The following is a 15,067-nucleotide window of genomic DNA, read 5'->3' as shown; positions in this document are numbered from 1 at the left end:
CCAGTAAATACTTAGCAATGAACAGTGGTTTTAATGTTGTTATAGTCGATATGGCAGCAAAATGTATGGTGGGCAAATGCAGCATGGAACCCGTTGCACTGTTCAATACTTATATTTACATTGTCTTACCATTTTCGTCATCTTTGAAAAAAACTAAATCAACAAAATAAAATCCCACCTTTTTTAAAGTCACATGACCCACTTGGTGTTATAGCCTGAGGCACTGGGTGTTATAGGCGTATGGTTGCAACTGCCTCTTAGCATGGTGTCAATGGGGAAATGTGGAGCAAATGTAAATATTAATGAATATTGGAAATTGATTTGTTCTTATGGTATGAAAAACAATGTTTATGCTTGTGTTATGTAGTACACACTGTCCCGACTGACACTTTGAGAACATGGCATTGCTAGGATTCGTGATCGATTTACACTCCAACAAAGGTCATTGATGTAATATCAGGGCCAGGAACTACTGGCTTAATGTACTAGCCCTCTACTGTCCCTAAAGAGAAGTTGAGAGGAAACAATATTTACTGAAGTTATGACTAGTTTTCTTAATTACCAGTTGCCAATATCCTGTGTATACCGTCAGGTAATAATAAACTGCCTTTGTTCTATTTAACTTGCAATTTCCTCGTGCTTTCTGATATCTCGTCATTCATCTTACATTTGTGGTTCATCGTTTTCACTCAAAATGTAAGGGGCCGCGGTGGTCGAGTGGTTAAGGCATCCCGACACTTTATCACTAGCCCTCCACCTCTGTGTTGCGAGTTCGAAACCCACGCAATGCAGCTGTCTAGTACTGACCGTTGGTCGGATTTTTCTCCGGGTACTCCGGCTTTCCTCCACCTCCAAACCTGGCAGGTCCTTAAATGACCCTGGCTGTTAATTGGACGATAAACCAGACTCCAAATGTATTTGTAATTTGGTAAAATTAATCTTGAAGATCGTTGTTTTGTGCCGTTTTGTTTGTGGACATCTGAAACCAGAATTTACACGTCTCCCTGGGCACGGTTCATTTCTCAGCACCGTGATTATTAAACATTTTCTTTTATTACATTTCAAGCATTTTCAATATATACAATAACCAATGCGATAATGGAAATAGGGACTAGTGTCACAGACGTTATGTTAACCTATCACCATCGCTTTCGTATTTGAAATTACTTTCTATCCCGATATTATCCAGTGTTTTCACTAGTATTGATATAAATCGATATGTTAACATACACGGAGAAACCTTCCTTAATCACTTTTTAGATTGTATGTAACCGGAATAATGTTCTACAAACGCACTGAAATATCAATTAACATTTGTAAACATGGCTATTCCTGGGTCCATTATACCCATAATGCATCACGTCAAAGTCATGGTCAACCAAGCACTTGACAGCGATATATGATTTGCAATCATTGAATGGATGACGATAACAGTCGAGCCATTAAACAGATTATAGGTCAGCTTTATGTAGTCATCAAAAGCCAGTTCTGTACACAAATTATATGTCAGCTTAACCTCACCATAAAATCACGAAAAATAAATAAATAAATTGTATTGATACTATCAAATGTTCGAAAAAATATCTTAAAAGTAAATTGAACTCGATCATAAATGTTTTAAATTTCAATCTTTATTTGAAGATTTTCTTATATAATATCTTCGAAACCTGATTGGTCAAGCTAACTTTTTAGTACCTTTTAATTCAATTAACATCAGTGCTGTGTATTGGACATCCACCCGCAATTACAGATATTGAAACCTTTTGTTTGTAGACAAGGACAGTTCAAACAACTCGTACCGAGCCGGGATATGATGCCCTAATCAATCTAAGTATGACTCAGAGCGGGTGATTTTGACATTACGGTTCTATTACTTTTATGAATAGCGGAACTCGTTGAGAATAAGCAAACACAAAGTTCTAATAGAAATCTTCAGTACCATAGCACCGGTACTTGTCATGGAAACAGTATACCTCTTCTCTATTTTAACAAATATTAAGGTACATTTTTATTTTTCTGCTATCCCATCTTAATCTCAAGTTGCATTTAAGGTTGATGAAACAGCTGTACGAGACTGAATTATATTCATGATTCAGTATCAATTAAAATGTTCATACTAGACTTTGTCAGTTTTGTGTGTGTGCATTTTACCAATGAATACTTTTAATTCCAGAAGAATAACTTTTGACGTACTTTCCCACTGGAGGAGTACTAGTATTCTTCCTTAAATGTAAATAAGCTTGAGAAACAAAAATTAATATATTCTATTTCCCTTATCAGCTTATTCTGCTTTCTTAGTTTAACTTATTAGTTCGAGGATACCACTCCTGCTAAATGGTTGATGTGATGAGTATGAATATAATTAAACTTGCTTGTAACAATCATTTTCATTGGCTTAAACTTATGTTGTAGTGTAAACGATGACATCGCCGTTTGCAGTGTCGCTTTTGGTTGAAACAGGGGCCACGGTGGCCGAGTGGTTAAGGGTTTTTTTTTTCTGCGGGTACTCCGGCTTTCCTCAACCTCCAAAACCTGGCACGTCCTTAAATGTCTGTTGCTGCTAATAAACACGACGTTAAACAAAAACAAACCAAAGAAAATTGGCTGTAACAGCGGCGTAATAATTTTTAAGAAAAGAAATAAGATTCTGACAGGGTTTTTACAGGAAAAAATATAGGGATTAATTAGCTTGTCAAATTGACCTGAAAATGATCTAAAAAATTACTTCATGTGTAATTAACCTCGTTTTCCAGGTCGTTTTAAGATCAATTTCAGGTCAATTTCAGGTCATTATTTGTTCAGGTCAAATTTACCTCGAGATATTTTACCCGTGTAATCAATGTTGACAATGTAATAAATATTTGCATCGATAAAGAACAAATTAAGAAAACATAAATATATTTATTCGTAAAAGGTCATACACCAAAAAACAGTAAAACAACGGGCCTATTTAAGGGTTGCGTAGGAAAACGTGATATTATATATATATATACCATAAATACAGCAACGTATTGCATGTTGTACTTTAGAGAGCTCCGATGACCATACACAAACATTATAGTTTAATATGTGTACTATTAAGCATGCTATTACAGGATGACCAATCCTAGGCTCTCCTTGTTTTTTTCTAAATACTAGACTTCTTATGTACAACAGATGTGAATTTGGAACAGTTTAGCCGGGTTATAGTCAGTTTTATAAATCTCTTAAACCACGAGTATAGTCTCTTTCGCGAAAGATAATGTAAACGTATTAATTTCGGCGCACTCAAACTTTCGCGTATTCCTAATTATAACCAATCAGAACGATGGATAACATTATCGAATTATCATATACATGTTATGCGATTAGCGCACTGATAATTTAGCACAATGCTTCAAGAAAGAAAAGCGCTAAATTATGATTATCGCTAAAATGTGATTATCGCTAAAATAATTATGATAGTTTGCAATACTGTAATATCATGCTCTCTGTAAATGATATTTATTTGTGCTAAAATTAATTTTTAGTGCACTTGTGGAAATCAAGAAAGTTACCTGTTTACAGTGAAATATATAAACGATATTGATGTAATAACAGTGACATACAGCTTACTGTTTATATGTAAACATTTAAAAACTTAATAATTACAACAACAACAACAATATCAACTCTAGATATATATATACATGTACATTTACACAACAAAACAGGGGAGGTAATCTCAAGTGTACGTAGTATGAACGTAAATGTCGGGACCCTTCAGGGGGTTTTGAGGAAACATACAAAACAGACATGGACTGATCACTGCAGATAAAAAATCCTAGAAAATAATTCCAGATAAGACAATATCAACTCTAACTTTTAGCAGGCTAAGGAACATTTACCTGTGTTCATTTGAAAATACTCCTCGTTGCTTCTGGAAACTACAAAGCTAGTCTTTGTACCTAAATCTAATTTCATCGTTATTTATATGTTCATGTTCATCCCAGTAAAATGACAAGTTAAAAAAAAACTGAAATATTCGTTTTCATACTTTAGAATAAATCCTTGTCTCACAACTCATTTTTGCAACTTCCCTTAAATGGTCCTAAAACATTTAAGATCAATATTAATCCATTCTGACGAATGCTATAATCTGTCAATGTCAGCCGTGATAGTGGATTCTGACGAATGTTTATTGTCTCAATGTCAGCCGTGATAGTGGATTCTGACGAATGTTTATTGTCTCAATGTCAGCCGTGATAGTGGATTCTGACGAATGTTTACTGTCTCAATATCAGCCGTAATATTGGATGAGGAACCATAGAGCTGCGATGATGATCATCACAAAGGAAACCAGGAACAAGGACATGTCGACAAATGTCATGACGTCAGTCTTGGTCACGAGAGGAAACTCTTCGCTGGTTGTCCTCATGTTTTCCTTTCGGTCGTTTTCATTGACGTCTTGGCCACTTTCGGCATTTTTGTAGGTTACTTTGTTCTTTTTGCGCTTGAAACAGAGAGTAAGCCATCTTAACAATTTTGGAAATTTCGTGACGTCAGACACAGCCTCACACCGAAGTGTAAATATAGTCAGCAATATGAGTAAGCTGCTATATATTAATGCTATCAGCAAGAAGTACGACATCCCCGCCATGTTTTCTGACACTTTCGGAAGATTGTCGCCAATGAGAGTCATATAGACAGCCAGGGACAGAAACATGGTGATTGTGTATGATATCCGCTCACCTGAGGAGGCCGGGAGGAGGAACACGAACGGATTCAGGAAGCATAACAACAGTACCGGTATAGTCATTGAGATGATGAAATACATCGATCGCCTAGTCATATGTATGGAGAAGGACAGCGTCGATGAAGGCGAACCAAACCCCATGTATTGAGACACAGAAGTTTTATCAACCTCCCATTCGCCATTCGGCGTGAAATATCCTAAGAATATCTCAGTACTGCTGAAACCGAGCTTAACTTCATTCGGTTGCACACCCCATAATAACACAAGCATCTCACAATTTTGCGAATCTGCCGGAAACCGCGTCATATCTACAGAGCAACTCGATTTCAAAAGTTTCCCAGGGTACACCGAGCACGTACCGTTGTAGTTCAATCGGACATCAAATTCATCCGATCCAAATTGTTCCAGGTCGTCAGCGGAGGAAATCATGTACAGTTTTGGCCTCCAAACTCTAGATGCATTGATAATGATATCCTCCATGCCATTGTAATCAGATGGTGTCCATTTTAAACGATAGTCTGTCCAGGTTAAACCCATCCCAGCACTCATGGTGATAACACCCGCCACTTCGTCAAAGTCTAAAATGGAGAGCAAAAACATCCAGGCATCTAAGTTAACGACTTCCGTGAAGTTATAGGCCGGTCGAACCTCGCTGGTGTAGTTTGAGAACAGAGTATTTGTTAATCTGACCCAGTCGTCAATGGTTCCCTGCCCGCCCAACACCGGCCTTCCGGCAACGTAGAGCAGGAGGAAAACTACCAAGAGGTTCCGCATGGCGATGGGCTCACCTGTAACAAACAGAAGTCTACGTAAAGTCAAGAGGTCTACAACATCTTAATTGAATAGACTTGATTATCTGCCTTAGTACCATTTCTCTCCGGTAGGCTGCGCTCATTTTCGAAGCGAAGCCTAGCGGAGAGTAGAAAAACTACCTGCCTAGTTTTTCGATTTGTAATGAAATATGCAACATTTTTAAGAATACGAAATGCGTTTACATGTACCTTGAAAAATTGCCATCCAATGTTCCTTAGAATTCAAACGTAACATGCAGCATAAAGACAAACTTCGAAGAATTGTCTTCTAAACCATTAAGTTTTGATAGCCATGTGGTTTAAAATATAAATTCACGCTTACAAGTATTTTCATAACATGATTTTGGTTAATTACATATCATAGAGTCTTTGTTACATACAAGAAACATTATGATTAGTTATACGTTGCCGGAGGAATGGAAAACGACCAATCACAGCGGGTTTTACATCGAGAGAAATTGTTTCTCGTTAGTGAATGACTTCGTTAAGTACGTATGAACTTAATGACATGACATTTTGACCAGGTGTGAATGTTTACTGTACTCCATCGGACATTCAATGTGTACATCCAATGATGACGTAAGTATAGCACGCGCCGCGCGTGCTTGTTTACACGGAAAAGTTACGTACGTTGTGACAACTATGGACACCATCTAATGGTACCGCGGTCTGAGATCACAATAGAAACAATAAGAGAACGGAATCAAACGATACCTTGTACTTAGTTAGAAACAATAGTCATGTGATATTCTGGATCTTTACATAACTATTGAAGCGAGGTCATGAAACGAAAGGATAGATAGAATCGACGTTTACATTGTCATATTGACGCCGAAATCAATGGATTTGGGTATTGATAGTGACACCATGTTTGTTTGCAACTCATTCTAAGAGATCGATTGCCAATTATCGGCTTTTGTTGAAAAATTGTAGAATACAAAAGGTGTCATTATGTAGCTTCACAGCATTGTGTTGTTATCATTGATTGATTAGCTTCCAACGATCTCCGAAAAGCCAAGTTAATCTATACTCTTTATGCAGGGTATTATGTAGCATTTCGAGATGTAATTTCTTTCTTTTATGGGAATGTTTTTCAATCCAAACGTTTCAACTGTGATAACAATCTTAAACGTATGTTTATTCAATAAAAAAAGAAGAAAAATAATGTGTGGTTTACAGGTTAACCAGAACGAAAGCCGAGAGAGGTCACATTTGAAATGGCGAAAAAAAGATAAAAAGTCGTTATTGCTAGAAAAATGTCGTAATAACGAGAAAAAAGTCGTTATAACGAGAAAAAGTTGTAATAACGAGAAAAAAGTCGTAATAACGAGAAAAAAAAGTCGTAATAACGAGAAAAAAATCGTTACTGATGATTGAATCCGTATTTAAAATAAATAAAATATACAAAATAGATATATTAATTTTGTATTGCATTGTCAATGTTAGATTCCATAGCGAGCAACTATGAAAGTAAAAAGATAACAGTCACTATATATATACGTTTTTCTCGTTATTACGACTTTTTCTCGTTATTATGACTTGTTTTCTTTCGTTATAACGACTCTTTTAATACCTTGGGGTACTTCTCTAGCTCCCAAAGGCACAGAATCAAAGGACGTGATAATCAAACTATTAGGAGCATACTGATGACATACATTCACGGCAATGCTTTTTCAAGTGACCATTCACCCTATTTGCCAGACATAAGTATCCGTATGTGACTTTTTCAGTTTGTCCTTGAAGAGGAGTACCTCTGAGAGAATTTAGAGGTCCAGAAAGGAACTGTAGATGCTGCTATAGCCCGAGTGTCCTCTGGCTCTGACATGGTGTCAGGGCCAGAGGAAACTCGGGTTTGTATAATAATACAAAACATAATTATAAATATAAAAAAAACTTTGGTTTAGTTGGCTTAATGTAAGAATTGGAATTGTTAATGCATTTAGATAAAACGCTTATTTTTCCAGTGTTCATCTAAAAGGGGCCGCGGTGGCCGAGTGGTTAAGGTGTCCCGACACTTTATCAACAGCCCTCCACCTCTGGGTTGCGAGTTCGAAACCTAGGTGGGGCAGTTGCCAGGTACTGACCGTAGGCCGGTGGTTTTTCTCCGGGTACTCCGGATTTCCTCCACCTCCAAAACCTGGCACGTCCTTAAATGACCCTGGCTGTTCATAGGACGTTAAACAAACCAAACCAAAAGTCATCTAAAATGATTTCGGATTTAAATGCTGTCATGGATAGCGCGATCGCGAATAAGCTTTTCTACAAATTAAATACTCGAGAAAATGTAAAAAGATATCCACACACTCAACTCTGTGATACGTGACCTTCCAAAGGAAGCAATAATAGAGGTCGCATATGACAGGTGGTCGCTTAATCCAGGTTCAGGTAACAAGTATAGTAATAACATTGGGAGGAGATACTATGGTAAAGCGTCGCTTAATTGAGGTGGCCGCTAAGGCAAGAGAAGATATTATATTTTTGTAAACATAATATACTGCGAAACTAATTGCTCACGTTATAATTTCTGGAAAAAAAAAGAAGAAAAAAACAACAAAAACAAAAAACATTGTGCTTCAAACAGCCTTCATAGGAAATGGGCTTGAGATTTGTTTGAACTTAATTGACATTAATTAACAGGCCTCAGAACACCGAGCTGTATATTATTAACACATCACGTAAGAAATTACTGTAAAAACTTAAGCCAGCAAAAAAATAAATAATATTTTCATAATGTCGTGCTTCAGGTGATTCATGAACATTGGATTAACCACATGGACTTGAGAATTAGTTACAGTTGACATGTATTTGGACCTCCCCTAGTGTGTATAGCACATTTTGAGACGTTTTGGGGGCTAGATTAAAATTCGACAAAAAATGACACCACAGGTATATGAACACATGGGGTGTCATTTTTGCCGAATTTTAATCTGAACACCTGGGGTTTCATTTTTGTTGAATTTTAATCTAGCCCTCCAAAACGTCTCAAAATGTACTTAGTATATATAAACACCTGGATGTCATTTTGTCGAACTTCTTAATCTAGCCCCCCAGAACGTCTCAAAATGTGCTATACACACTAGGGAAAGTCCAAATAAATGTGGACTGTAAGTAATTCTCAAGTCCCTGTGGGATTTGTATGTCTGTTGTTTAAATCACGTGATATTATCCTATGTTAACCCTCCAAATACAGCTTGTCCAGTGTGTTAACGCTTTGATATAGACAATCGGTGTTACGGGGCATCTCGTCCTTCGTAAATACTGCCCTTAATTGACACTTAATGATAGATTGGATTTTAAAGATAATCTTTATTCAGAAAACAATAGCAAATGCATTGCTGATGTTTTGAACATCAATGATATCGTTAATCGTTTGCGTCATGTGTGGTTCTATAGTGGTTTTATATTATATCATTTAAACAGTTTAAGTTGAAATAAATATGTCCGCTATTCAAAGATTACGATTCTGACCGATATGAAATGAGAATTGACGACATATTTATCTGTTTATCTAAAGCAAACCCTGATATTACCCTACATGACCTTGTCATGGGAGGTAAATCCATTGTTACCAGGTGAAAAAGTTCAAGGAGTAGTAGAGTACAGCCAGCCGGGATCGAACCCGCGACCCTCGGCTTACTGGTCCGCTCTACCGACTGAGCTACAGGGAATTCCCCCCTTGCCCGAAGCTAGAAGGCGACCATACAACTATGTACAGTATATACAATTAAAACTCGGCCTGCTACACCAGGTATCCAGTGCGAATTTTTGTTTTGATTACTTTGTAATTTTTTAATACATAATCAATATTCTAAGGTTATTCGAGGACGAAGGCTTCGTAACTGGGGCGATATCAAGGGTGCTTTCTTATGACATTTTATTGAAATTTTGTGTCTAAGGTAAATTGCCTAAATTCTCACTATATAGACACCACAAATCATGTTGTCCAACTATCCAGTCACCACAAATCCTGTTGTCCCACTATCTAGTCACCACTAATCTGGTTGTCCAACTTTCAAGTCACCACTCATCTGGTTGTCCCACTATCCAGTCACCACAAATCCTGTTGTCCCACTATCAAGTCACCACTCATCTGGTTGTCCCACTATCCAGTCACTACTAAAAATGTTGTCCCATGTCCAATGTAAAGCTACCTATGTTGTCAAGATTTGTCTCATTTGTCACCACTAATCCTATGATTCCACTATCTAGTCACCCGTGATCCTGTTGTCCCACTATCTAGTTACCACTAATCCCAGTGTCCCATTATCCAGTCAATACTAATCTAGTTGTTCCACTATCCAGTCACCATTAATCATGTTGTCCCACTATCCAGCCATCACTAATCTGGTTGTCCCACTATCCAATCACCACTAATGATGTTGTCCGACTATCAAGTCACCGCTAACCATGTTGCCACACTATCCTGTCACCACTAATCTTGTTGTCCCACAATCCAGTCACCACTAATCTGGTTGTCCCACTATCAAGTCACCACTAACCATGTTGTCCCACTATCCAGCCATCACTAATCTGGTTGTCCCACTATCCAGTCACCACTAATCTTGTTGTCCCACAATCCAGTCACCACTAATCTGGTTGTCCCACTATCAAGTCACCACTAACCCTGTTGCCACACTATCCAGCCATCACTAATCTGGTTGTCCCACTATCCAGTCACTATTAAAAATGTTGTCCCATGTCCAATGTAAAGCTACCTATGTTGTCAAGATTTGTCTCATTACGTTTCAGTAAAATGTCACAGACAATTTCAAAAATCACATTTACTAATGATAATAATATTCTTGGTAATCTGCGCTTAAAACCACAACAAAGCTCCTCTCAAAACCGACAGGAACTAACATCCACGTTGTTTTCAAAACTGTATTTTGTAGCTTTATGAAATAAGGACACTCACCTTTCACTTGCTAGCTGCTGATGACGGTTCGCTCTGCCCAGTATTAATTTCACACTATACATACATACTATATATTAGTCGCGTTGGTTCCAATAAATAATTCCGGTGTCAGTGTTAGGTAAACACACCTTACACTATTCACATTAACGGAATACAATCATTATGAGACGACGTCATCTTTTACAAATCCCCGTTAATTTTAATGATATCTAGTTCATCAGGTGAACCGCGCGTCATGTGTCTAGTACCACCGCCCGAACGAAATAAGATATTACTGTTATGCGTGACGCACAGTTCATTTGGACCAATGTTTAGTCCTGATAGCCGGGTATAGGTACACAACATTTATTAATCCCTAATACAGACAGGATAGAATGAAGGGTATAAATACAATGAAAGATTGGAGCACAGATATAAATAGAAAAATCAGTCAACCATTTATCACTCTAGAAAAAGCTGATGATCTGTCGGAACACAAACAAACTTCATAAAGAATTTAAATACCTATTGGAGAGCATTTCGTTGTGAATAAGTCTTTATTTCAAGGATCATTCGATGTTATCTTTCTCCCATTAACCGATCAATTCCATGTCGTCGCAAAAAAAGCAAAAATAAATACATTTTGTAAAAGTGTATTTGAACTGGAAGTGATTGTCACTTGTCACAGCGATCGATCACTATTTAAAACGTTAATGATAACGGTACTTAATTTGAGAACGGTGTACACAAAGTCAATACACAAAAACTGAAATATATACTTTGAATGATTTTGTGTTTAATTACATCAATGTGTGTTTGTTTGTGCTGTAATTTCCTTCTTTTGTATATTTTGAAAAACTGTATTGTTTTGACAATATACATGTTCATATTTACGCCGTGGTTGATTTCGTCCTTTGATGTTGATGTCGAGGTCCATTTCGTTCTTTGATTGTGGTATATTTTGAAGATTTTTCCGTTTTGGTTTTAGTTTTTGCCTGGATTCCCATGCAATGAAGGAACTCACGAATGATACAGTGTATTCTTCTTTAGCTGTCGTAAACTTTGTGTTCACATCAATAGTATGCCATTCGAAATCACCAATGTTTATACGATCGAGTTGCAGACTCGAAAACGTATCACAGTAACTGTTCACATTTTAAAACACAAATAATACATTAACATCAAAGCGATTTTCTTACCCCATTCCGATCCCGTTAAATCATTAATACAATCGATTTGAAAAGTCAATCTAAATTTGATAGGACACAGTCATAAGAGTTCTGTAATGTTGACGACTAAAAGAAAATAGAACGGGAAAATAAAGTTCTTTGTTGCAGAGAAACACATTTAAAAATCATTTAACACGAGTGATTAAGTTTCGCTAAGTTGTCTTTGTGTCAAAATAATATGAATTTGAAAACGTGATTAATTTCCTCTTTAAAGATTGACAGGTAATCCATCAGATGAAATTGAAATCACCTGGTTCCTTTGTTGCCCGTCTTTCATAATCGAAAGTGAATTCTATCCGTAATCGGTGTATAAAACACTCATTTTGAAGTGTTTACAATAGTCTTACCTACGGATTCATAGCATTGTCTCTACAAGGTATTCTTATCATATTATATATACACACAAAGACAATATTGTAATGAAGACATTCACACAGGCACAATGGATATATCTTATTGTAATATGACGAGGAGTTCAGGAATAGTAAGCGTCTTCCTATTCATGGATGAACTTTGTTCAGCTCGAATGACGCCAGAAAATGCCATCATTCAGAAATAGGATGGGAATAAAAGCAATTTTAAGAACAGGTTTCCTTAATTCAGACGTTTGTTTTGCATATAAATAAATCAAATGCACTTCCGACAAAGTCCTTTGTACGTATATGATTCATCGTATTGCAGCACGTTAGGAATTTCCGTCAGTTTTTTTTTATAATCACTTACATCGAAGTACTGTAATTCCAAAACACAAAACGATAATGGAATTAGATATACCTTATGTTTTTCCTCTGTCTCTTCAAATGATTAGATTTATTTCTCTCATTTTTCGTGTATTTTTCCCTCTGGAATAGAATTGACCGAAAATAATGATCTGCTGAATGAAGGAGAATGGAAGTTATGTAACGTTGACTTTGTCAAATCAATAGACAAATCGAGCAATTACCAAATACATGTACCTCTATATACGGAGGTGTGATTGATCCAAAAAGTAAACAAACATTCACTTGGTCATTGTGTGAACAGTAATAATAAGTGTCACGGTTAGAGGTGCCAATGACCCTCACAGCTTAAGACTCGATGTTTAACGGACACACTTATATAAGATCAGAGATGTATTTGCCCTCACGGAACATGTTAATGGAGATATCGCGTTTCGGGATTTGAGTTAATTATACATTTGTATAAACTATAGGCTAATTTGTTTAGCGTTTAGTTGGTGAACACCAGCTTGTAGGTTCGCACAAACAGAATCGTGTGAAATCCTAGCTTTGTTAAAGGAGTATGGTATACTAAACAGGAAGTAAGATGACGTATTAACTACTCCGAACTTTTAAAATTGTTTTATTAGCTGCTATCAATCTGAGGAATACAGAGGATAGGCGACGCCACTGTAAAATATTTCAGGGTAACTTGGCTATATTTTGCATGTTATTCAGATACATTTATATATATACATTTAAAAAAAACCCTTCAAAAAACGGAGAGTTCTAATAAACCGCGAAGCGTGCAGCTGATGCTGAAAGTACAATTCGTTTTTGTGTTATAACTCCATAACATTCACATATATTCAAGTTAATCCTAATAATTTAGTTCACTGTGGAAATCACGTTTTATTAATGAACCATTTTCTTTTAGAAATAACAGTGTACTATGCCGCCGTATCAGCCAATCAAAAGCGTTGTTACAAACTGCGACATCATTCTGTACGTTATAGGGGTGATACCATATATGTTTAAGCCAAGAAAATGCTTGTTACACACACGATTAAATTATTTTATGATATTCAAAACTGCAATTTGTTTTGTCTTGCGTCATGCAGCAGGCATATTCTTACCTGTAGGGCCATTGTTCTTATTACACAATTAAAACAGTAGTACAATACAATGGTCCATATATTGAAGTGGTAAAAACTACAGGTATGAGAAATTTTGCTCAACAGACGACTTTTAACAGGTGTATTGGTATTATCAGGTAATGTATGTTGGACAATAGCCTCGTTCTCCTGCTGGTTAATTAAACGTCTTCAAGACGGGAACGTAAATATGTTAACAAATATCACGGGATACAAAAGAGCTGAAACACACACCGTATGTGATATTAAAGATACGAGAATATAATGGTAAGATATCTGATATTAATGTACATGTTTAGCTCACAGCACAGGTACTTGCCTCGATCGTCTCTCAATACGCCCAATATACATAATGTATAAACTCGGCCAGTAACGCAATCGGCCTAGGGTCATTTCGGGAAAATTATGATTGTGATTGATTCAAACATATTTAATTGTCAAAAAGTACAAAGGGATTGGGCACACGTTTTTGCAACTTATCAACGCCCTTTCCCAAAACAAATACAAAATTACAATATTTGACAAAATAAAGACTAAAGGTCACCAATTCAATATTTTTGTAACATCTTTGTAACATTGTGATTGTCGACAAACTACTCAAAATGTGTCGCTGGTCGCGATCGAGAGATACATATTTCGTCTTTAATTTGGTATATGGTTCAATTTATCATGGCCCAAAACTGTCGCTTGGCTTCATGGAAAATCGGACAATGGGCAGATTTAAGTTACTGGCACTAATCTGAGCTGTGCAACAAAGCTAATTATGTTCTCCAAAAATGCGAAAAACGGAAAACATTTTTGAATCAAATATGGATTTATAGAAGACGCCAATTTATGTTGAGCACTTTTCCCAGAAATGGACAAAGCACGTGATTTTGTATAATAAATATGTAGTAATACGATGCTTCATTTGTCCGATTGGGGGGTCGGGAAAAAATGCGTTAGACGTTATGTGCATTATGGGTATCCTGTCCGACCACGTGGGTTTCCCCGGGTACTCCGGTTTCCACCCACAATCAGACACCTGTTCCATCCGGACCAACAAGCGTGATTAATATAAGTTAATATAACTTGTTTCGCAATTGCTGTTAAATAAATAAAGTTTGCATTCAGCATTCATTGAGATGAAACCTCTCGATAAGGCGAGTCAGGTATATAGGTATCGATATCTAAGCGAGAATCTACCGTTAATAACTGTTTGGCAAAAGTCCTAACGAGTATTGGAGAGATTTTATAGGACCTTATGATCTAGTTTAGTTCTCATCGACGTGTAATTACCTTGTCGATTTATCTATACATTTCAATGAGGTCCGGCCTTGTTTAACTACTATCAGTGAAATTCTATAGGCCGATTAAATACTAAAATTACAGATATGTACTACGCTTTCACGCGGAAGCAATTAGTCTGAGTCAACATAGCAATAGTGTGCTTAACACTCAGTTAATGATGAAATAGAGAACGAATTTCCTCAGTTCGGTATTAATTATGAGAAATATAATACATTTTAATGGATTTGTCTCTGTTTTGGAATTCTTGAATATTTGTCTTTTAAGTAGTAACCAGGG

The 15,067-nt window shown here is 36.7% G+C and overlaps 1 protein-coding gene across 2 annotated transcripts; it reads right to left on the bottom strand.

Annotated features, from left to right (window-relative positions):
- Nucleotides 1–3,467: 3,467 nt before the first annotated feature.
- LOC117315792 (acetylcholine receptor subunit alpha-like) lies at nucleotides 3,468–10,495 on the bottom strand. 2 transcript variants are annotated; one of them, XM_033870191.1, is made up of 2 exons: nucleotides 10,442–10,495; nucleotides 3,468–5,502 (listed from the first exon to the last, which is right to left on the bottom strand). In XM_033870191.1, exon 2 carries the CDS (start codon nucleotides 5,486–5,488, stop codon nucleotides 4,259–4,261), a length of 1,230 nt encoding a protein of 409 aa, XP_033726082.1. In that variant the 5' UTR covers nucleotides 5,489–5,502; nucleotides 10,442–10,495; the 3' UTR covers nucleotides 3,468–4,258. The 2 variants fall into 2 exon arrangements, with proteins under 2 accessions (XP_033726082.1, XP_033726081.1); XM_033870190.1 differs by lacking the exon at nucleotides 10,442–10,495 and adding an exon at nucleotides 5,716–5,832.
- Between the last annotated feature and the right edge of the window lie 4,572 nt (nucleotides 10,496–15,067).

Source organism: Pecten maximus, chromosome 17 (assembly GCF_902652985.1).
Source record: "Pecten maximus chromosome 17, xPecMax1.1, whole genome shotgun sequence".
NCBI lineage: Eukaryota > Metazoa > Mollusca > Bivalvia > Pectinida > Pectinidae > Pecten > Pecten maximus.
Note: the sequence above shows the minus strand (reverse complement) of the source record. Positions and strands in the feature narration are given on the sequence as shown.

Excerpts from the sequence above, each read along its gene's own strand:
- LOC117315792 (XM_033870190.1), bottom strand. The coding sequence starts at position 5,761 with ATGTTACGTTTGAATTCTAAGGAACATTGGATGGCAATTTTTCAAG. Across the intron at positions 5,503-5,715 it reads TTGGATGGCAATTTTTCAAG|GTGAGCCCATCGCCATGCGG; the intron begins GTACATGTAAAC and ends TGTTTGTTACAG.